Source organism: Micropterus salmoides, unplaced genomic scaffold (assembly GCF_014851395.1).
Source record: "Micropterus salmoides isolate LMB-PRFRI ecotype aquatic unplaced genomic scaffold, ASM1485139v1 Ms_hic_scaffold_17, whole genome shotgun sequence".
Lineage (NCBI taxonomy): Eukaryota > Metazoa > Chordata > Actinopteri > Centrarchiformes > Centrarchidae > Micropterus > Micropterus salmoides.
Window position 1 is genome coordinate 11,652,893 of NW_024040817.1, and position 23,929 is coordinate 11,676,821.

General features: G+C 41.0%; 2 protein-coding genes across 3 annotated transcripts; both read left to right on the forward strand.

The window, feature by feature from the left end:
• Positions 1-46: 46 nt before the first annotated feature.
• Positions 47-7,997, forward strand: ncdn (neurochondrin). The gene is made up of 8 exons (XM_038723967.1): positions 47-233; positions 465-992; positions 1,822-2,881; positions 3,725-3,894; positions 5,325-5,563; positions 5,700-5,915; positions 6,066-6,208; positions 7,195-7,997. The coding sequence occupies exons 1-8, from the start codon at positions 153-155 to the stop codon at positions 7,611-7,613; spliced, it is 2,856 nt and encodes a 951-aa protein (XP_038579895.1). The 5' UTR covers positions 47-152; the 3' UTR covers positions 7,614-7,997.
• A 391-nt stretch (positions 7,998-8,388) lies between these two features.
• Positions 8,389-23,439, forward strand: tfap2e (transcription factor AP-2 epsilon). Of its 2 annotated transcripts, none has more exons than XM_038723968.1 (7): positions 8,389-9,783; positions 12,061-12,501; positions 14,664-14,718; positions 17,528-17,759; positions 20,086-20,204; positions 20,720-20,858; positions 22,068-23,438. In XM_038723968.1, the coding sequence occupies exons 1-7, from the start codon at positions 9,745-9,747 to the stop codon at positions 22,327-22,329; spliced, it is 1,287 nt and encodes a 428-aa protein (XP_038579896.1). In that variant the 5' UTR covers positions 8,389-9,744; the 3' UTR covers positions 22,330-23,438. The 2 variants fall into 2 exon arrangements, with proteins under 2 accessions (XP_038579896.1, XP_038579897.1); XM_038723969.1 differs by lacking the exon at positions 8,389-9,783 and adding an exon at positions 10,358-10,633 and having other exon boundaries at positions 22,068-23,439.
• The last annotated feature ends 490 nt before the right edge of the window (positions 23,440-23,929 follow it).

Here is a 23,929-nt window from a genome sequence, read left to right on the forward strand (position 1 = left end):
AAGAAGAATAAAAATATATTCCATGACCTCAAAAAACAACGCTATTTCGCTGGTCCGACGTTTGAACAGACCAAAATGGCGTCTTCGCCTTTCAACAATCCCTCTTGCGATTGGTTCTTTGATATTGTTGCGCCGTTTTCATTGGTTTCTTGATGAGTTGTTTTCACAGTTCACTTCCGAAGAGAGCTGAAGAGTTGCTGTCGCGTGTGGTGAGAGCGCTGTCATTCAACAAAGTAAGTTATTTTATGTACGTTTGCTAATTAAACAGTTTAAGCTCAAATTCTTGCCAACCGTTAGTTAGAATGACTCAGCAAACCAATTGAAAATCATTAAATGAGGCCTCTCTCGTTGTACCCTTAACAACATGGAGCTAACGTTAATGGCATGATTATCAGTTTGATTCAGTTCAGTTCCTCTTTAACGTTTTCTTACTTTTGTTTATTCCTCCTCCCTTGGTTACCAAGATTATAATGGCTGACAGTGCCGACGTTAACGTTACACCTGTCGTGAGCAGCCAGCCTCCTGGAAAAGAGGAGCAGGGAGGAGGAGAAGGTGGAGAGGGCGCAGAGAAGGATGCAGGAGGTGGTCTGACTGACGCCCAGACAGAGAAGGATGCAGGAGGTGGTCTGACTGATGCCCAGACAGAGAAGGATGCAGGAGGTGGTCTGACTGATGCCCAGACAGAGAAGGATGCAGGAGGTGGTCTGACTGATGCCCAGACAGAGAAGGATGCAGGAGGTGGTCTGACTGATGCCCAGACAGAGAAGGATGCAGGAGGTGGTCTGACTGATGCCCAGACAGAGAAGGATGCAGGAGGTGGTCTGACTGATGCCCAGACAGAGAAGGATGCAGGAGGTGGTCTGACTGATGCCCAGACAGAGAAGGATGCAGGAGGTGGTCTGACTGATGCCCAGTCAGAGCTGTTGGAGAGGTGTCTTCATTCACTCAAGCATGCTAAAAATGACAGTCACACATTGGCTGCTCTTCTGCTGGTGAGTGGCGTAAACATTACGCTGAATTAAGAATACACAGTACACGCTATCTTCACTGATCCTCAGCATTAATATTTTTTATTATACCACTTGTTTGCCTGTAAAACTAACACATAAGTAAGTACTGGCATCTAAAAAAATGTTTGTAATTTAGAAATCCTCCAAAACAGTGGAAGGAGAGAAGGGTTTAAAAAGCAGAAAAATTAGGATATTGAATCGACTCAATATTTGCACAAATGCAGGCACTTAAGAGCACAAAAAAGGCCTGGACTGGTAGCTACTCAAGAGTGACTTCCTTTTTGTTAAGTTTAACAGAGTGCCGAAATGATAAGCCAGTTAACTGATCAGTGGATAGAAATTAATTAATTTCATTAATTAAATGTGGGATTGTTTCTCAGAGCCTTAGGATGTGATGTTTTTCACTAGTATCTAATATTTTCTAGAATAAATAATTGATCATTTATTTTATAACAAAATCAACATATTACTCAACATGAGGTGTTAGTTGTTGCCCTAAACATAACCATGGCTTGCATTTACATAAACATTCAATATTTAATAATAAACACAAATAGTCTTTAGTCCACCTTTTTATTAATGTGTTTTGGCAAAATAATTAACAAAAAACTGAACATAAACTATGTAGCAGAGGTGCATTAATTTTACTGTAGCTAGGTCTAGCTAATAAAATGGCAATTGAGTGTGTGTGTGTGTGTGTGTGTGTGTGTGTGTGTGTGTGTGTATATGTATATAATATAGAAACCAAGTATTGAAGGGTTCAGATCTCGACACTGACCAATTCTCTTGTTTTCCTCTCTTTCCTCTTCAGATAACTCGCATGTGCCCAGCAAGCCAGCTAGACAAACCCACCTTGAGGCGCATCTTCGAGGCCGTGGGGCTGAACCTTCCAGCTCGGCTTTTGGTGACAGCGGTCAGAGAGGGTGAGAACTCCAGTTTACCGCCACACGAACTGCTCTCCCTGGGCACAGCTCTGCTGGCTGCCCTGAGTACAGACCCAGATATGGCCTCCCATCCCCAGCTCCTCGCCACCATCCCGCTCCTGCTGGGCATTTTAGCCAACGGTCCTGTGAACCAGCAGAAACAGGCAGCCCAAGTTGGAGAGATGGGGCAAAATCCAGACTGGAAAGTCCAGTCAGCAGCGAGTTCAACCACAGAAAGCAATCCTGCAAATGTGGCAAAATCAGCAGGAGAGGGTAAGACCAGCAAGCAAAAAGGTGATGACTGCAGTGAGGGAAACAGAGTATCAGCATCTCAAGAAACCTCACCCTCCTCCAAGCTCGATGAGGCCATGGCTGCTGACTGCTACCAGGTCCTCACAGCCGTGTGTGCTTTACCCAAAGGTCCAGACCAGTTGCTCAGCAGGGGTGCCGTCCCTTCTCTGTGTCAAGCAGTGGAACAAAACCAGACTTTCAGCCACAAGAGAGGGCTTGCCTTGCTTGGTTGCCTCCTCTCCGGTAAAAACAAGGACAAAGTGTGGAGCAAACACCCTGCAGAACTTCTCACTCTGCTGGCCAGGCTCTCCAAAGACTTCTGCAAAGCCAGAGACCAGACCAGGCTGGACATGTGTGCCCAGTTGGTGCAGTTTCTCCCACCAGTAGGAGTGGCAGTAGAGAGTGAGGAGCTGAAGGGAGTCGTGGCCCATGTATGGGGTGCATTGAGACCCATGCTGCAGGCCAAGTTGACACCGAGACAGATCGGTCCGATCCTGGTCCTCAGTGCTTGTCTGCTGGATTTGTACGGGTGGGAGCTGGTGGGGCCGCCAAAGTTCTGCTGCTTACTAGTGAACCGGGCCTGCGTGGAGGTCAGAATGGGTTTGGAGGAACCGCCTGGTAACGATCTGAGCCCAGAGCTGCAACAGACTCTCACAGGTAGCTTGCTAATTACAACATCTGCATTTTACATGCAAAGCTGAAGCCACTTTAGCCTTTATGTTTATTGTTTGATTTCATAAAAACATAGCATGTGAATCTGATGTTGTTTAGATGATGTTGGAAGTTTTTAGACAAAACTGTGTACAACTTTATTAGATATTTTAAAACACAGGTGGGTAAAAATACAAGCTCTTTCCACCTTCTTTTGAATAAAACTGTTTAACTGTGACAAATAAAATGTCCCTACAATGCTTCCTAAGCCATTTTCCTAATTAAAATTAATAGGTTTATGTTTATTAATGTGTTTTTTCACAGCTGTAGCCATGATTTTCCACATTTTATAAATCAATTTAACATACACACACACAGTCAAAGCTTTTCCAATAATGCCAGGAATAAATCTTATATCACTTTAAATCAACTTATTTTTTGGCTAAAACAGTCAGTTTTTTTGACTTTTGACTCTAATAAAAATATATATATATATATATATATATATCAGGCTTAAAAACTTGCTATGTGTAAACTGGGTAAATTGTAGAGTATAAACTCTTCTCGGGAGGAAACAATACAGAGGACATGTCCTTTTCTGTCCTCACAGATAGCCACAACCCCGTGTTTAATATCTTCTTGTTCTTTTGAAGCAACTGCTGTTAGTCAAGAACATGCCTTGAGCCTTTTATGTTATGTTTGATAAATGATTTGGCTCTCATGGCTTGTGCCTGTCTTTCTCACTGACCACTTCTGTGTTATAAAATAGGTGGTAAGCTTGTGTTGTGAGATTTGATTTAACGTGATTAACCTCCTTTTGTTACTTAAACTCTCTCTTCTTATTCTCAGGCTGTTACCGAATCATGGAGGCTGCCATAGAGCAGGCCTGCTGTCTGGGAGTGTCACAGACCACGGCACTTCCTCAGAGCTCCGTGTCTTCACTCAGCCTGCAGCAGAGCAGGCAGGTCCTCGGGGTGTTGGAGGAGGCCTTCTCTGCTTTAATGTACCACCTGCAGCAGGTGAGAGGATGACATTTAGGCTTCTGTTGATTGGCGCTCTGCTCTTTGTTCTTTATATTCTTTTTTTATACCTAACATGTTACTTGTTGCTGGTTCTGGAAATGAAATATCTCATTGTATACCACATGATTCTTCCAAATGCTGTGCCAAAAATATACATCCCCTAGGAATAGGAATGTCACAAGAACTGATACTTAGGTACCAAGTCCATACCAAAATTCTGAAAACGTGTTGATAATGGGTTTGCTAGGTACAGAAGGTATTGGAGATCCAACACATGAAAGATAGCAATAAGTGCAGTTGCAGCAACAGCTCGGCCTTGATTTGTCAAAATGAAAAGAGTCGTGTATGGAAACCAGGTGAAGGTATTTTAATGGCTGTTACCTTCAACAGCTCCTTGTCAAAGCCTGGATTACTCCCAGTTCTGGTATATGTTGGAGAGCTAATTTGGGCAGATGTTTCACAGTTTGGATCAACTCAAAATCACCAAAGATCACGATGCAGTTTGCAGCCCTAAGAACTGAATGTCTACCCAACATGTAGGCGGAGTAAGGGACTGTCTGATAAGTGCAATCAGATCCATTTCGATCATCAATAGCTGTTTAGTTTTTCAATATAAAAATCTGCCAGTATAGAAAGTGACCACCCTTAAACATTTCACACCTGAGAGTTTGTAAAGAAACTTTAAGAAATGAAGTCATTAATTTAATAATTAATTATGCACAGTGCATGGTTGTAATTTCAACAGCTTGCTCATTTATGAATATATTGTCATCAAACCACCTCTCATCTTTCCTGGACATCCTCTCACAGCTTTCACAGCTGTTGTTTCCTATTTACAACCTCTCAAATTTAAGGATTTGCTGCTTTTTTTTGTGTTATTCAATAGTAAACTGAAAATGTTATGTTTTGGACTGTTGATTGGGGATGTTACAACATTGTCACGGACGTTTGTCGCTGTTCTCTGATGTTTTATAGAGTAGACAAATAACTGATTAATTGACAGTAATCTGGAGATTAATTGATAAAGAGAATAACTATTCTTCTTTTCAGTCTTATTATATTGTGATCTTATTGTATTTTACTAATTTTATTTATTCCTTTTTTTCACTGTTTGAGAGTGTAGCAGTACGAAGGCAATATTGTTTTGTGGCTTGTTTTTCCCACAACAAGAAAATAACAACCGAAATGTAGGGATGAAATTTTTTGCAAGACTAGGAAGGTTTTTAAAAGAATAGCAAGTATATGTTAAAATTAGTTTGTATTATAACTGTCAGGAAAGAGTATAAATCTTTATTCACATAAAAATATTAATTGCTTCAATACTGTGAGGTCCTGTCATGGTTCTTTGTAAAAACATGATTTTTCCACAGAGCTCAGTCCATGCACTTTTCCAAAACACTCTCCCTCGTCTCTTCCTGTTCTTGTAGGTGGATCCAAGTCGCTATGATGATCCTTTTATTTTCGCCACATTCCGCTCTCTGTGCTCATGGCTGGCCGAGGAGACTTCCTGTCTGAAGGAGGAAGTGACTGGACTGTTGCCGTTCTTGATCGGCTACTCCCGGAGCCACTTGCAGGCTGAGAGCCCAGAGCAGGGCCTCTCTGGCTGGATGGCCGAGATGTCGGTCAGGGAGGAGAGGGAAGGGTGGACGGGCAGAGAAGCTCTCAGGTAAACATGACAATACATATCAGAGGGAATCGAGCATGTTGATACCAAAAAAACATTATTCCATTGATTCTGCAGTCACCTGACAGTACTTCCTTCCTTTCTCTTCTTCCCTTTCCATCCTCCTCCCTCCCTTCAGGTATCTCCTCCCAGCTTTGTGCCACCTGTCAGCAGAGGAAGGTCCCAGAAAGGTGCTTCTCACCCTCGACACCCCGGCCCTGCTGGTGGACTTCCTGTCGCAGTGCTGGACTTCGCTCAAGGGGAAAAGTGGGGTGGCGTCAGCCAGGGATCCCAGCATGGAGACAGCCTGCTCAGCCCTCCTTAACTTCACTGTCACAGAGCCGGAGAGAGTCAGGTAGCTGGTTTACAAGTGGAATGCTCATCTGTGCCCTTTAAATGAATAATCTCTTGTTTTTAAGTCAGTACCAAATAAGTTTCATTTATATCCATTACAGTTACAGTTTATGATGGCATATATTTACACCTTTTGTTTTTTATTGTCTAGGAAGGACCCATGTTTCAGAACGCTGGAGGCCCTTTTGAGTGAAGCACTTCCTGTTTTGGTGCATAAGCCCCGTCTGGTGGTCCTAGCAGCAAATTACTGCACACTGGGACTAATGATTGGCAGACTCAAATCCGCTCCCTCAGGTGAAAATGTTTTCTTTTGTTTCTCACACACACAAAATTCTGCTGTGAGACACTGCAAGTACTAAAATGTTGTTATAGTGCTTGTATTTGTATTTTTGTTAGTATAGTATAGTTTCAAGTTCCAGTGCTTGTAAGTAAACCTTGTTTCTCAGCAGGTATTTTAACATGTCATAGTAGGAGATTCACAGGCATCACTAATAACATTAACAATGACTCTGTTCTAGGCTCAGTGTATGAATGTGTGTGGATGGGTAAATGCTTTTTAGTGTAAAAAGCACTTTGAGTGGTCGCAAAGACTAGAAAGCCTCTATACAAATACAGAGCATTTAGATTTACATGTAGAAATGTCTTCTACAATGGAAAAGGTCTGGGCTGTGAAACTGGCAAACTTAAATGGAATGCAGCCTTTATTAATGTAATTTGTTACCCTTGTGCGTTTCTTTCTGTCTGTGTTTGGGGAATGCAGATCATGTGGGCTCGAGTAGCGTAAACATTACTGTTACTCTTAAAACCTTCATTATTGTCGATTGGGTCTCAGAGAATATCTTTTCCGACTAATGCTGTAGTTCTGCAGGGGTTAGGGCCCGCAGAAGTACAGCATTGCATGCTTGGTAGTGGTCTGAGCTGCTCTCATCAACCCTAGTAGGCAGCAGTTTGATGATGGGCAGAAAAACTTACAGAGCGACTTGTATCATTGTTGAGCGCTAGAAAGACCACTATATTTATCAGAGTGCTTTTAGCGTGTTCAAAATGGAGCTAAAAGAGAGTGAATAAATTTAGCATTGATCTGGTGGTCAGTAACACAAATCATAAGGATGTAATGTTTGCTGTGTGTTTGCTAAAATGTTAATCAGAACTTCTTTCGATGATACTCGTCATGTTGTTTTGTTTTATCACGTTAAATTTAGGCACAAAATCTATGTTATTGGTATCTTTGGTTCAAAAATATAAGACTCTACTAACAGTGTATACTTTATCATTTTAAGGCTCAGTTGAAGCCGGCCAGAAGCGGTTCTTCTCTACAGCGCTCCGGTTCCTCCTCAGCGCCCTGGAGTCTGGCTCCAGCCACGGTCCAGTCAGGGTGAGCCCCAGCTGGGAGGAGAGTTGGGACGAGGCCGCGGAGCTCTGGAGGTTGTGTCTGCAGGCTCTGGGAGGCTGCGTCCGCGCTCAGCCCTGGATCACCACGCTGGTCCGAGACGAAGGTTGGCTCAAACACACACTCACCATGCTGAGTCAGTGTAACGCACTACCTGACCAGCACACACAGGAGGCGCTAGAGGAAGCTCTGTGTGCCATGGCAGGCCAGTGCCCGGTCTGTGAACTGGAGATTGGAGACATGATGAGAAACGATAAAGGGGCTTTGAGCTGTATGAGGAACCTGAAGAAGTCTGTGGTAGTGAAGTGAAACCAAGCTGCTGCCGACAGACAATGTGCTCTTTAATGGAGTATTTTTAACTTGCAGAGTTGAAAAGGAAGTAATAAAGGAGGGCTGTTACTGAAGCCAAGCTTGTGTGTTGATTACTTGTACCAATCTGACATGAATAATGTGTTACCTTTTGTCCCAGACTTAAAGAAATAATGAAAGGCCCCAGATACTACAGGTCTAGTGATATTTGCAAATGAGCTTACATTGAAAAGAGGGCACTGAAAATTATGTTCCACAAATCAAATTTTCAGTGTAATGTGATATAAATGTTTAGTCAGCTGTGCTCTGAAAAGACACAGTTTCTTACATGTCAATTGTGAAATGTTAATGTCTTTAATAAAGAGCTATTTTGTTAGAAAACCACCTTTTGTAATACTCATGTTACTTTTCATGTAACTTCTTTTTTTCTTGTAGCTTTGAACAACATTTATTTTGTTCAACCTAAAGCTCAGAGTCAAGTCTCAAGTCCGCAAGAGTGAGTCTCAAGTGTTTTGTCTTTTAAAGATTTAAAACGTCTTCAGTAGGAACAAATGGACTCTGGGCTAAGAGCCACAGAGAGGATAGGGAGGTCAAAAAGTATTAAGAGACAGATTAAGGAATTACTGGTTTTGTTCTTTCTAGATGGAATTTGGTGAAAATATCAAACAGTGGTTAGCACTGTCGCCTCACAGCAAGAAAGTCCTGGGTTCAAACCCCGGTTGACATGGCCTTTCTGTGTGGAGTTTGCATGTTCTCCCGTGGTTGAGTGGTTGTTTGTCTATGTGTGGCCCTGCGATGGACTGGCGACCTGTCCAGGGTGTACCCCGCCTTTGCCCGATGTCAGCTGGGATTGGCTCCAGCCCCCTGCGACCCTGTACGCAGGATAAGCGGTTAACGTGTTGGATGGATCAAAAACATTGAATATTGCCAGGCGTGTCCTTTAACTCGCAAGAAAATTGTAAATTGAGATGCGAGTCTTTCAGTGCTGACCAGTAACATGTCATTTCCTATCAAAGATGTTGAGAGCGTTTTTACATCGCTGAGGTTTATTGTTATTATTATTATTATATTTTATTGTTCTGGAATTTTATCATGTCAAAAACGGCCAACAGCTCCCCTAAACTTTGCTACTGTTTTGTTTAAATGTGTTATTTTTTCCCCACTTTTTTATTACTAGTACCGTAAAGGGAACTACAAAAGTCATGTCATTATACAACCCTGTGTTGTAAAATGACAAATGCATACCTTGTAACTTGTAAAAATCTTACAAACCAGGATGTCTCCGCAGACTTATTGCAGAACTGTGAAGGTGTATTACTGTTCCTGCAGATAATCCAAAAATCCCCGTTTCTATGAACTACCACAAGATGGCGCACTGAGACTTGTTTCATAAAGTTACTTGTATCTATAGGTTATATCTGTACATTTGCAGATGGAAAACTTAGTGCAAAACTTTTGTAACTAAGAACTGTTATTCTTGTTTGATTTCTTCCTCCCGAAGTTCTGATTCCTAAAAATAACCAAGTTGATAATTTTATGCAATAAAATGTTGGAGAAAGTAGATAATTAAATAGTAATAAAAAAAAATGTAGATTGATCACAATAGGCCTACCTTTTAAAGTTATGAATGGCCTACAGAGTTTTCATTCAAGAGCAACAAGACCTTATAAAAAAAGTGAGTGATTCATCTCAATAAAATATTAAATGTAAGTTCATATTTATTGCCCTGCAGATATTTTGCTACATTTATTATTTAGAATATTGTTATGATGACATCAATTTACAAATAAAAGCGCTGTAAAAATGCTACATTGTTCTTTCACAGGAAGAAAACCCGCGTTTTTGTGTGATCCATTGAGCCATTTGTTTGTTTTATTCCTCACTTCATCCTTGATCCTGTAGTCCATGAAAAAAGTTTTTAGCTATCCACTCCATGACTCCTGTCACCTCCCGCCCTCTTTCTTTTTTTTCCTACCCCCCTTCCCCCCTCCCCCCTCCCCAACATCCATCCGTACAAACTCCTACATCATCTCTCAAACTAACTCACTCCTCTCTGTACCTTCAGCCCGTCTACTCTTCATCCACCGCGTCACATTAACCCCTCAGCTGCAGACTGGGCACCAGCACCACTATGCTCTGGAAATCCCGAACCAAGACTGACGGTTTGCAGGTAAAAGAAACCCCACAGAGTTTTCCGTTTGCATGGGTAACTTCTTTCCTTTCAGCGGCTTTAGGCATTTTGTGTAGAAATGCATCATCATTGCGTAAATGGCTGCACATGGTGGGCCTGTTGGCTTGCTTTTAAGATAAACTGAATCCAGAAATTTCACTTGCCGATTGTTAAACGTCTCAACGATTCAGCTAAGGACATGTTCGGAGAAAGGTACAATATTGGAAATTTGAAATAGAAGATGTAAGATTTTTGACTTGGATATCAGTGCCAAAGGCATCTGTTTAGATGTTAAAAATCTGAGAATATGATTTTTATTGAGGTGCTTCTTAAGTAAATAATAAAACTCTGATCTTTTATAATCTCTCTCGGGTGCGTAAAATCTAGAAAATGACTCGGTGCCATTTTTAATCTTAACAAACCAAACAATAAATTGCACAAAAGTACAGCTTGTAAATGAGTTAACGGCCGGTAATGAATGAATATATCTCTTTAAGAGAAGTGGACCCTATCGACCCCTCCCCTCATTCTGCCGGGTGCGCGCAAAACCTATAAGTAGTGCGCTCATGGAGAGACTGGAGGACTCACTGTGTGTGTTGTGCGCGTGTGTGTGTGTGTGTATCTATCTGGCAGCAGCTTTTCATCTGTGCATAGAGTTCAGTCAAACAGAGAGAGAAGGAAAAGTAAATAACACCTTTGAATTTAATGGACCGTTAAAAAAGCTTGGATTACATCTCGGAGCATTTGGCGACATCTTTTTCAGTCGTTGGAAGCCTGCGCATCCTGTTGAGTTTTAAATTTGGGGGTATCCACAGCGGTCCAGATGTTAATCCACACCTATTCGGCTATGGTGAGTTTGATACAGACTGGTGTTTTGAGCTTTTCGGACTGCTAATGTCTGTTTTCTTAACTAATGTAACTCAGTTTCATGAAAGAGTTCATTTTCTATAGGCTACCGGGTGTCAGACTAAACCTGAATGTGATGCGTACAATACGCTATCATCACTTAAAACAGCCAGCTCAGAGTAAATTTAAGGAGTAGAAAAAATACTTGACTACTGTGATTAATGTGTTGCTGTGTGACTGTCAGCTTGCAGAGTGGCATACAGTGGTTCTTAATGATTTTTTGTCTGACAATTAAATAGCCTACATACATTTGGCTTGTTGTTTGCTCACCAATAGAATCATGAGTGTCAAGTATCCACACTTCCCAATGAGCCTTTCTGACAGTGAGTTTAGTGTTGCGGCGCCGCGCATCTGTCCGCGGAGATGGTCTTTGTCTGCACTGTGTCACAGCAAGTGAGACCGGCTGACAGTTAAGTGTCCACTCACTGCAAAAACTGTGACATGCCGAGACAAAGGACGGTCCGTCCGTCCGAAGTGTTACTGCGTTTTACAACTTCAAATAAAAACTTTGTTATAGACTGAAATGATGAACGCACGCTCCTGCACAGTGTGGCTGAGTTATAAAGAGAGACATATGTATGTGCTTTTAACCTGGCAGCGGGCCGCTCCGGCTGGCAGATAATGGACATTGTTCCACCACAACAGCATTGATCTGAGTGACCCAGCTTTGGAAAAATCCAATTTTACCAGGATGTGTGTGAGCAGAGATGTAGGCTAGTGGACTAGATGTTTTTACACATACTGACGCATACTGGCATGTCTTTTACTTGAGGGGTTAAACTTGTAAAGGCAAAATAAAATCAGATTTAGTTATCTGCGCCTTGTCAGTCTGAATTAACCTTTTTTTCCACAAAATTTTCAATGAAAGAATGGTTATAATGGTTTCGTTGATACTGACAGATTATTTACAGATATACCCATCCTCCCGGAGCAACGTGTTGTTGTTGTCCGTTACCTTTTGTGCAGCTTCTCGGTGGCCGTGACCTTTCTGACACTGTTCAGCAGGGATGCCAACGGCGTCTTCTGCCAGTGCGCATCACTTCAAACGCTGCTGCTATTTCCAACCATCTCATAAAAATGGAAATACATGTATCCATGTTACTCCTGTTTTGTGTTATACTAGGCTAACCCGTTTTAAAGTAATTTAAGTACATTTATTTTTAAGTTTGCGTTTTGGGACTTTGTAGACGAATGCAGCCTTTGCGATTTATGATTAAGTTTAAAATAAATAATACATTTCCCGGAGCTCAGAACTTTTGGAATCTATCTGACATTTGATGAAATAGTCAGTCCCGTTTTGCACCTCTGGGAGAACAGTGTGATAAGGTGTTTGAGCTCCTGACATGAAGCAAACTTTTACATTTTCTGCAGGACCGCGCAGACGGACTAAGCGGCTCTTCGCCGAGTGGGCGCCTCTCCCAGCTGTCCTCACTGAACCAGGCCGCCTACTCCTCTGCTCCCCCGCTCTGCCACACTCCGGCCTCTGACTTCCAGCCTCCGTACTTCCCTCCCCCCTATCCCCAGTCCTCCCTGCCATACTCCCAGAGCCAGGACTCGTATTCCCACCTGTCAGATCCATACACCTCCATCAACTCCATCCATCAGCATCAGCAAGCGGCATGGCACTCCCAGAGGTCGCGTTCCGAGGAGGGGGGGCTCCTGTCACAGTCGCACCGGGCTCTGAGCCTCGACCCCCGACGGGAGTATCCAGCTGTCCCTCGGCTGCTGCACGGTCTAGGGGAAGGGGCTGCCGCTCTCGGGGACGGTCCTCTCGGGATGCACCTAGGACATCACGGCCTGGAGGATCTTCAGGTGAGTCTATTTGACTATTTATTTTGGTTTCCGTCCTTTGATTGCGTTGGCGTTGTCACTGCGCACTGGGAAGAACGTGTGTAAAAGTCACCTCAAAGATCAGTGCGCACAAACATGAACTATTTATGAACAAAATCTTTTCTGTGCCTCTTTTGATTCTTTATTTATTTCTATTCCAATATATATTATAATAATCAAATATAGAAAAGAAATGAAAAAATCTCTCTCATACTTCAAAATTCATGGATGTTAGCAAGAAGGCCTTAAGGCAATTTATCTTCCATTTCTTTCCTTCCTTCAAACGACACAATTTATGTCAAAATACAGATTTAACACACCATTAATTAACAACTACGACATTTTATTAATCACAGTAATTTATTAACCGAATATTTTCACCGGTTATTTTATTTTAATTTTAGGAAAAACCTCCTGCAGACCTGTAGCTTTAGTTCAAATCCACACGAGCAGTTTTGGTGTCTGATATCAAAACAATGAGGAAAAAGTAGTGCGTCACTCAATCCAGACTATAATAATAATAACGATAATAGTAATAATTAATAATAATAATAATACAGGCTTCTGTAGCCGACTGTTGATAGAGATGTCAGGTCTGAAGTATTATTTTCTACAAGAATATTAGCAGAAATGGTCTCTTTAAAACTCGTTCATAAATTCATAAACAAAAATATATTATATAACTATCCTCAATTTTGACAAGTGAGAAATTTTAGGTGTCCTGTTGAATACGTTTTTTCTAACACAGTAGCCTATGTCATTTTTAAGAGTTTCTGATCCAGAGATGCGTTTCGAGTTCATCAAAAATGTTTAGCTGAGCTTAATTACTGGAATTCATATTACATTAGAAGCCTCGAGGGAAAGTGTTTTGGATTATACAGACTTTTAGAAAACCTTTAATATTTTTCTGAAATGTTGAAATTTCAGTTATGTTTTGGGGGGGTTTGGTGACATTTGTCCGTCTTATTATTCGTCACCACATTCATGCGGTAGGCCTATTATCCAATGAGTCGCACAAAGACAAAGTGATTCTGCTCATACTGCAGTCCTTTTGCCTTCTGCAGGTTTTTTTTTTTTGAGTCGGGGGGGGGATAGTTTCTATGGTTTATTGAGCAGTCAGCTTCCCTGCAGCAGGTGCAGCTGCAGACGCTGTTTGTTGCCTCCTCTCAGAAAAACACACCGCGACCAATTGATCTGCACGGTCATTAATAGAAAAGAAATGTCTGAGAGGAGCGCGAGGGAAGGAGTCAACCCGGGCATGTTACTGTTAAACGCTCCCACTTGACAGGGACCTTTCATTTGATTAATGGATTATATCCTTCGTTTGAATCCTCTTATAAATTCAACACAAAGAAGACATCCGAGAATCGCCCTGCAAGACAATTTTATCCTCAGTGAATGAAAAGATCAAATAAATGGCAAAGTCTTTCATTTATTCTTTCAATTGGTGAGCTATACTGCTGTCTGTTTTTGATTTTATTGAATCATATTTTCTCTTTCGCATATTATTTTTTCCTAAATATGCCCGTAGTGAAAGAAATATAGCCTACATATGTTTTGATGTTCACATATTGGAAATTATTACATTTGTAGCAACAACAAAAAATAATATATAAATAAACTGCTCTTTAGTTATTTGAAACTTTGTAAATTATGACAATATTTTTCATTTAGTTCGATTTTTAGTAAATAATAACATTTGTTGCATTGAAAAATTAAAAGAGGTAACTTTTCTTGTCCAGGCAAACATTTTCACCACGTGAAGCTCAGAAATAACATCCACATGTGAATCCACATTCATTTGATTCTACAAATCTTAAACAAATATTTCCTTTTGCCTAGTGTGTTAACAGTTGAAAATGTTAAATCATCTGCCATAACTTCCATCATGTGCTTTCCATTTTGTACATTGTACATTTTGTGGCATTAACCAAAAAAGAGCTACAGATTTTGTTATTTATTTGAATGTGCTGTGAGGGAAAACCTAATGTTGGACCTTCTATCTTGCTTTGGCCTGAGAGAGACAATAGTGTGTGTGTGTGTGTGTGTGTGTGTGTGTGTGTGTGTGTGTGTGTGTATGTAAGTGTGTGTTAGCTGTGAGGCCGGTGGATAAATGATAGTGACTGTCTGTCTATCTGACACAGGGAATGGAGGAAGGATCAGCCTTGGGCATCCTCGACCACTCTGTCATTAAAAAAGGTAAGAGGTGGGAGAGCTCTGTGTGTGTGTGTGTGACAGAGAGAGAGAGAGAAGAGAAAGATTGTGTGTATGTGTGCATTTGTGTCTAAGTGTGCACCTATATAATTGTGCTATACATGCTGAAGGGGGTTTTGTGTTTAGGGGCACTCCAACACTCTCGCTGTCTCTCTCTCAATCACACACACACACACACACACACACACACACACACACACACACACACACACACACACTATAAATAATTCTGTTTTGCTATTTCATTTGAAGTCAAGAAGTCCTCTAATACTCAGCTGCAGACTTCACCCCAAAGGCACACATTCTTAATGAACTGTTCATGGTCATATGAGAGAGGGAGAGAGAGAGAGAGAGTGTGTGTGTGTGAGAGAGAGAGAGGGGGGGGGATTAGAGTGAAGAGAAGAGGAGAGAGAAGTGGGGCAAAGAAGAAAAGGGAGGGGAACATGATACAAGAGGAGTTGTGGGGAAATTTGAGTGTGATCACTCTAATATTACGACTCTTGAGTTGCAGGAGACACACAGGCACAATTAGAAAATTCAAGTTCTGTTTTTTATATAGGCCTATGTATGGCTGAGTGTGATACAGCGAAAACTTCTCTCCAAACCCCCCCCCCCCTCCCAAAAAAAAAAAAAGAAGAAAAAAAACCCTGATCAACCTGTTTGGATGTGTAGTGAAAGCTAAAGACACCTACTGTGCAATAAAACGACAGAAAATTAAATGTACTTCTGCCAATGTTATACAATGCTTCTGTTGATAATTATCAATAGTTCTTTCTCCATTTTTTTCAGTTTTTTTTATTTTCTGATTGCATAAATGTTGTAATTTAAACTCCATGTGAATAATGTGTATTCACATTTTGAATATATTTTGGCCTCCTAATTCTAAATATCCAAACCCCTCACAGGCCTGAACCTCTCATTGCCATGAAGTTTTCACAAAAACAAGGATGCAATTCTCCAAATCCCTGAAGAGGAGGAGGCTCACACTGTAAATTCCTAGCTTGAGTCAAACTGCTCGAGTATCGCTCCTGCAAACCAGCAGTCATTTGCTGAAGTGACAGTGATTCCACCTGTTTGCCGAACGCTTAATATTGATCAATTACCTCAGTGAGCCTCTCTCCCTGGCAAGCACTTACAGCAGATAGCGGAGCAAACCTAAAACCCCAATGAATAAGAAAATCCAATGGGGAGAGAACAGAATGAGACAGAATGTAGAAAAAAAGATAAGGAAAGGAAAGATAAAGAGTGGAGGCGCATGAAGGAGTCGAGCAAGAGAGTGAAAGATGATAAGAGAAAGAGAGAAGGGCGGCCAGATATGAAAAGGAAAGAGAGGGCTTTAGAGGAAACTTTGCTGCTTTGTGGCCTCGCCGGCTGGCTCATCAGGCTGGCTGTGAATGAGGGGATTTTTAGAGATTTTTTCAGTTCTGGGAATCTGTGCTGCACAGCAGGGCATCGTAAAGAGGCCACCCGGCGCCCAGAGTGTGAGGGGAGAGTACAGTGGTAGAAATTATGTTTTGAGAGAGAGAGAAAGAAAATTGCAGAGCCATCAGGATTGGAGAGATGACAGGAAGAGGGAGGGATGCGGTTTAAAATTTAGGCACGTAAATGCATTGTTTACTGTAACTGCAAAAAGCACCTTTATTGGCTTCATTCATTTTCTATCCCACTTTAAAGGGCTGGTTCATGTTTTCAGGAGGACCTTTGTTGCATGTCCTTCCCCATCATCCTGTTAATTCTCTGCTATGGACTTACAATTAGCAACGGCAACACATTATGGCATGTATATCCCCAAACTTGGGTAAATAAATATACCAAATATATCTGCATGGCCACCTCTAACCAGACGTAAATGAAAAATGGTTTGGGGGACTATAAACTCAAAATGAAGTCCAAAAACAGAAGCACCTTAAATTATCTTTGTATCCTTGTGAGAAAACATGGTCTACACAAACACAGAGAGGTTGATTCATCTTCATTATCTCAATTCAAAAGATTTATGCCCACAAAACTGCAGATTTAATGAGTGTAAGATGAAAAGCTAATTTCATCAACACCAATTAACACCTTAAAAGATCACATAACAATGATTGAGAATGATCACAATGCCAACAGAAATCAATATTTGGATTCAAGTGGCAGTTTAAACATCTGTGAAGAACCTTGCCAATGTCAGTGCTGCAACAGGCTTCGAGGACAACTACCAAATCGAGGAGATGCCCATTAAAAAAGGCCATGTTACTCCCAAATATAAGCCCCTAATGAAATTGACGAAGGCTTAAGATTATTGGCTTTGACGCCCCCCCCCATCATACCTCCTCACCCCAAAACAAGACAGACAGAAAAGCTCAGGTTACAAAAAGAGAGTCTGAAAAGTTTACCGCGGTGCAGAAAAGTGAGTGTGAATTGAGCTCCTCAAGGTGTGAAATAAAGCTATTTGAGAATGCGCAGTTAAAATGTAACCAGCTGCAGTTGAAACAACAGAATCAACAAGCAGCACTCCAGAATTAGAGCTGTCGACGCAGGGGAGAACATTACACTGAATAGATTCATCAGGAGTCATTCACACCACACTACTGTCACTGCATGATGATCTTTATTCATCCTTTATCTCGTTTTTTCCCTCCTGTTTTTGTTGCTGTTAAACTTTTTGTAACATACACATTTTTAAAAAACAATTTTGTCTGATCTGACACTTCTCACCCAATACACAAATAATGCAAACAGCCTAAAAGTGTGTAAAGTTTCTCTTTTCCACCTCCTTTTTTTCCTTCATCAGTCCTTCATTTCTCCCCAGTTCCTATCCCGTCCAAGCTGAACGGGTCCTCCCTGTCGGCCTTGTCCATCTGTAAGGAGGGTCTCGGCATGGGAGCCGTGTCCAACCCAGCCGAGGTTTTCTGTTCGGTCCCGGGTCGCCTCTCGCTGCTCAGCTCCACCTCCAAGTACAAGGTGACGGTCGGGGAGGTGCAGCGACGCCTCTCCCCGCCTGAGTGCCTCAACGCTTCTCTGCTGGGTGGAGTCCTCCGCAGGTGAGAGGGAGATGGGGAATGACTGTTGAGATGTAGTTGTGGCGTTGTTCTTTTGGGACTCCAAGCCTATACTTAAAGACAAAAATACTCCTTAAATAATTCCCCTCCCAGCCTTGTTTGACTTCTCAAATCTTTGCTTTTATAGCTGGAGATTTTTACCTCACTAGGCCTCTAAAATTGTTAAAACGCAACAGTGTGAGAATTGTCTCAACTTATAGACATATGCAGGATATGTTCATCAGCTACAAAGGGTCACAAGCCTAAAAGGTTGAGAACCATAAATAAATTGAATACAGCTGTTTGTGATTTTGTTACTTAGGGTTTATATCTACAGTACACAAACACTGTTTGGCACCAGTGTTCAACAAAAGTAAAATGAAAAAAAAAACGTCACAGAAGAGGAAAAGAACAGCTTCTCCATCAGTAGATTCCTAAATAATCAGCAAAGCTGTAATGACTAAAAACATACCTGCAGTGTGAGTAAAGAAAACCACAGAGATAATTTTCCAATGTCACCAACCTGGCACATCTACACAATACACAAACAATAAATTCACAACACGCTTGTTGAAGGTCTCTGGGAAATGTAGGACATCAGGAACTGTCACAAAATAACAGCTGGAATCGACTGAGCCTCATAAGTTCACATTTATACTGTAAAAGAAGACTCACTGACCTAGAGCGATCGTGACTCCAAACCTGGTAACATAATCATCAAAAACGAGGCCATCAAAGAGGATTCTGGGAGCTTCCACCAGCCTTTACATTGGATTTTAAATTGTTTGCTACCAAGTCCAACTTCACAGCTTCACACAGAGCACAACACAGGAAAGCAGTGCTGTTCTTCCAGGGAAAAAGAAGCTAAAGCGTTTAGGATCTTTCTGTTACTGGTGGATGAAGTTCAGGGGAAAATGAGTCTCCAACATTTTTATCCATTTTAATGAAAGAGAAAAACTAAGATTCAGGGAAAATAGTCTTAACTCTGAGCGATGGTCACATTAACAACACTTCAGGGGAGAGAAGCTACCAGAACTTCTTATTTTTTTGTTAGATGTAATTTTATAAATGCAATAATTGTAATATTACAGTAATAAACTGACTACACATTGCACCTTTAACCATGGGACACAGGCTACAACCGTCTTTTGGATTTATGAGTATGGATTGTATTAATTACGCAGATACAAAATGCTTTTAACCACAACAAGGGCTCTTGGTGTAAACGTCGTTATCAACCATGTACTCCATTTTCCTAAAGCTTCATTTTTCAGTATAACTCAACGCTTTAACTTAACTGTGGGACCGCGGCTGAGGATCCAAAATGGGTCATGGGACTAAATCACAAGAGAAGCAATGTGTTTTAATGAACCACAGCCTCGGGGCAAGAGAACAACTTTATGATTTGGGTTACAGGCTGAAATACTTTAAAAGGACATAATTAAAAGATCTAAAGGGTAGTAAATATTGTAACCCGAGTTTCCCCTCAACAGAAAGACACAGCTACCATGCTGATAACAATACATGTTCTTGTACTTACCGTAACTTGATATTACTATTTTACTTTGTATTTCTACTCTACTACATTTCAGCGGAAATATTTTACTTTTTAGTCCGCTACATTTCATCCGCTACATTTCATTAAACAGCTATAGTTACTGGTTACTTTGGAAATTACAGTTTTCCATAATGAAATAAGTGATCAGTTTATAAAATACAATGCATTGTTGTAGATAAACCATCCAACATTATATAAAGTAGTTCAAATTAGCTCCACCTCCACTAACTACAAAATGTAATAAGTGCTGCTTTTGATAATTAAAGTAAAATTTTATAATAATAATTCTTTTACTTCAGTAAGACTTTGAAAGCTGGATCTATTTTCACACTATAGTAATGCTACTTTTACTTAAAGGATTTGAATACTTTTTCTGCCATTGCTTCCAATCATATAAATACCTAAATGATACCTCTGTGTAAAATATTGAAATGTTCCTAAATTTATATATTTAAGAATAAAGAAAGGGTCAAGAACAGGCAAAGGAAAGTAAAGCAATAACTAAAGGATGAAAGGCAAAAAAAAAATCTGAAAAACACAAGACACTAGCAGTGTTGACAGGGAACATACTGTAGGGAGATTTCAGCTTCACATTCACTTACATAAACGCACACAATACACAAATGCATACACACATACCCGGCCATAGACACAATACAGAGACACAGGCACACACCACAACAAAACTCATAAAGACAAACACGCACACAAACACACACACACACACACGGACCAGCTCCTAAAAACTGCTCTCTCCTTGTCCCCCCTTAGGGCAAAGTCAAAGAATGGTGGTCGCTGTCTGAGAGAGCGTCTGGAGAAGATTGGCCTCAACCTGCCCGCCGGGCGACGCAAGGCAGCCAACGTCACTCTCCTAACATCTCTAGTGGAGGGTAGGGAAAACACACAAACACACACATACATACGCACATACGGTGACCTGCATATATCCTAACAGATAGAGACACATATTCACATAGAAATATCCTTGCATGAGCAGACATGAATAAACAGTGGTAGCATGGGTGGCTGCATGCGCGAGGGTCCACACACAAGTGGAGGGTGTCATTTGAAAAGCTAAAGCTGTGGCTGCCTCACAAAGCCAAAGAGCAGTGAACTGTTTGAGTAGTGAAAGTGAGAAAAACAGCTGCAGAGTTTGCCTCATGCCCTGACCTGACCCGAGCAGTTACAGCAGTCAATAGTGCATCATTTAAAAGCATTTATATGGATAATTATTTGATAGGAAATCTAAACTGAAGCACTGACCTTTGAGAGACAGAAGTAGCAGCTGCATGTTTCCCCAACTAATGCAGAAGATTTACTTTTTGTACTGTACTAGTGTGACTTGGTTTTCCTGTTTTAATAGACACTCACTCTCCTCCTCCTCTTCCTCCTCCTCCTCCTCCAGGTGAGGCCGTCCATCTGGCGCGGGACTTTGGTTATGTGTGTGAGACAGAGTTTCCAGCCAGAGCTACAGCTGAGTATCTGTGCAGGCAGAGTGAGCCAGACCAGCTCCCAACACGGCGCAGCATGCTGCTCGCTACCAAGTGAGTGTTTCATCCCCACCTCTGCAGGTTTTAGACATTTAGTTGTTTTTTTTTTTAAAGGAGCACTCCACTAATTTTACATGTCAAAGTCAATTTCCTTTTTGAGGGTTAACCCTAACACTTTAACAGTAGTAAAATATCTTGTGTTGCTCTAAAGAGTTTTGTCAAGTCTGCGTCAAATAACATTTTTATTGTAGTGTGGGCTCGGGAGGGTCTAACAAAATGGGAAGTGTAGGATCCAGTGTGTTTGGAGGTTTAACCATAGTAAAAGTCAGGATATTTCGTTCTTTGCTGCTTCAACTTTGATCATTCAACTGAAAGGAAGTTCAATATTAAACAACCGATTTGCCTCTTTGGGAGTTTTTATCTAGATACCAGGTCTACCAGTCTGATGTTAAATGCTGACAAAATTAACTAAGATAAAAATACCAATGGTCACATTATAGGGAAAACTACATTTTAACAAACTGTTTTATAAGAACGTGATATAAAGATTTACGTAAACAAACAGTACCTAATTTTCACAAAACACAACTGAAAATACATAGTTTGCTAGTTTGTTTTTAGTTTACCAGCAACTGATAGGCTACATGAACAAAATATACTGACTTTTTGGCCACCTTCCCAACGCAGCAGCTTTGAATTTAAATGTCTCCCGTCTTTTCTCATAGGCGCACTTTCAATGTAAAATGTTAGATTTTTCAAAGCAGAGTAGGTTACAGTATGCACTTAAATATTAATCCTAGTGCAATGGCCAAAAGACAATAATACAAAACAATACCAAGAAAAAAAGCACCTGCACACCAAATAAATACTCCCAAAAGATGTCTTCAGTACAGCCACATTCATCCACATTATGTGTATACCTAACATCAAAATACATTGTTCTTTTTTCTTGATATCACCACCGTTAAAAGGAAAATACACATATTCCATATATATATATTTCATTTTATAAGTATATACCCCTTTTTTTAGTTGGCCTTCTCTGATCTCCCCAAATTCCAGCGGCCCTTCTGTTGAGGGTGTAAAAATCTGACAATTTTACTTTGGCACCTATTTATTTATTCCATTTAAGGGTGTGTTGGTGCTGGGGGTATGGGTTGATCAACAAAGGGGTCACTACAATAATTAAAGAGACTAACTTGGACAAATTTTTGACAACACATGCCATAATAACAAACCAATGCATCATCTTTTTTCTCTCAGGGAGATCTGTAAGGAGTTTGTGGACCTGATGTCCCAGGACCGCTCTCCACTGGGCGGCAGTCGACCCACCCCCTGCCTGGAACCCGGCGTCCAGGGAAGCCTCACCCACTTCAGCCTGCTCACCCACGGCTTCGGTACTCCCGCCATCTGTGCGGCGCTCTCCGCCTTCCAGAGCTACCTGATGGAGGCGATCAAAATGCTAGACAAGGGAGAGGGGGGAGGGAAGAGCCACCACGACAAGGAGATGAAGCACCGCAAATAGAGGAAGGACAGACAGATGTGTTGGTGGATGGATGGATGAGAGGCAGAAAGTAAGAGAAAAGAGGGGAAAAGACTGACTGGTGCCCCTCTGCGTCTTTACCTTCGCCCTCAGGATAGAAACTGAGACTTTTACCTCCCAGAAACCCCTGCGTTTCCTCTCGTTGAGGAGACGGGGTTTATGATGATATCTGTACTGTAATGTGTGTCCACAACCACCTCACTCAAAATGACGCATGGACCTCTCTTCTCAGTAGCTGGTTTGTGTCATGATGGCATCTACAAAACTCTTCAGGATGAGTTCTTACATGGCTGTATGCTTTTATTTACCCCCCCCCCCCAACTTTAAACATTTTGGTAGACCTGTCACCTTTATCTGTGTTTTAGAAAACCCTGCCTTCATCAGAAACTCTCTCTTTCGCACACACTTGTACACATTTTTGGACTGAACTCATCTGGGAAGTGTCGTAAGCCATATCTGAGACAGCAACCTGCTCTTTGCTCCTTTGGAACTTTGGGAGACTTTTAACTCAACATGATTGGACAAGCACAGCTTCCTCATGTAGTTCTTCTTAATTGGTGGTCATGGGAAATTGAGTTCTGGGTTCTCTAGCAGCGGGGTAAGGAGGAGTCAAAGGCAGCTAAAGGAGATTTGTTTTCTTTTATTTTGAAGTATTACGTGTTGGTAACTTAAGAAAATAACACAAATCATTTTGTACTTTCTGTGTATGTTTATTATTAATGTTATTACTGTTGTTATTATTATTGTATTACGGCATAAATGTAATATATTATTAAACAATTAAGAACTGATCGGTTGAGTTTCATGAGTGTGTTTTTATGTTTTGATCTGAGATGTCAGAAGTATAAAAAGCAATTGCACCTTCAGGTAACTTTAAATGCAACTGCCCACTTCAACTTAATTTTCTATTCACAAGTGGCAGTGCACTTTTATTGTGCTTATAGTAAATGCTTCGTCTTTCCCTTTGTCGCGATAATTATGTTTTTTATTGATACCTGTAGGCTCTTTTGTGACTTTAACAGGAAGGTCATAGAGAGGGCTGCAACTTCATTTCAGTTTTGGTTGATCTGTCGATTTTCGGTTAATTGCTTAGGCTATAAATGTCAGAAAATAAAGTGATGTCTTCCTAAACCAAAAGATATTCAATTTACAATTATATTAAACAGAGAAAACATCAGCTAAAAAACAGGAAATGTGGACTTTTAACAACTATTAGACTGATTTTGTACAGACATTCATCGTCCCCAGAGGATGAATCCTACTGACTTTAATGGTCCCTGGATTTTTTTTCGAGCACCACCAGCCAGTCCAAGTTTTTACTTATCTAGTGAAATTTCTCAACATCTGTTTGATGAATTGTGACAAAATCCTTATCCAACAGACATTCATGATTCCCAGACGATGTACTCTATTAACGTTTTTTGACTTTTCCTCCAAAATCACCATGATGTTGACATTGTAGTTTTGAAAGAAACTATAGAAAGCACACGTCCCTCCCTTCCGGTGGACCTTCTAATAAAATATGTACAGTAGTCAATGCGTGTGAGACAACTAATCTTTTGATCCAATTTGAATTGTGCCC

Bases quoted from the DNA above. Each gene is read 5' to 3' on its own strand.
- ncdn (XM_038723967.1), top strand. From the start codon at position 153: ATGAGTTGTTTTCACAGTTCACTTCCGAAGAGAGCTGAAGAGTTGCTG. The intron at 234-464 runs GTAAGTTATTTT...TTGGTTACCAAG, and splicing joins GAGCGCTGTCATTCAACAAA to ATTATAATGGCTGACAGTGC. The intron at 3,895-5,324 runs GTGAGAGGATGA...CTGTTCTTGTAG, and splicing joins TAATGTACCACCTGCAGCAG to GTGGATCCAAGTCGCTATGA.
- tfap2e (XM_038723968.1), top strand. From the start codon at position 9,745: ATGCTCTGGAAATCCCGAACCAAGACTGACGGTTTGCAG. The intron at 17,760-20,085 runs GTGAGAGGGAGA...GTCCCCCCTTAG, and splicing joins CTGGGTGGAGTCCTCCGCAG to GGCAAAGTCAAAGAATGGTG. The intron at 20,859-22,067 runs GTGAGTGTTTCA...TTTTTCTCTCAG, and splicing joins AGCATGCTGCTCGCTACCAA to GGAGATCTGTAAGGAGTTTG.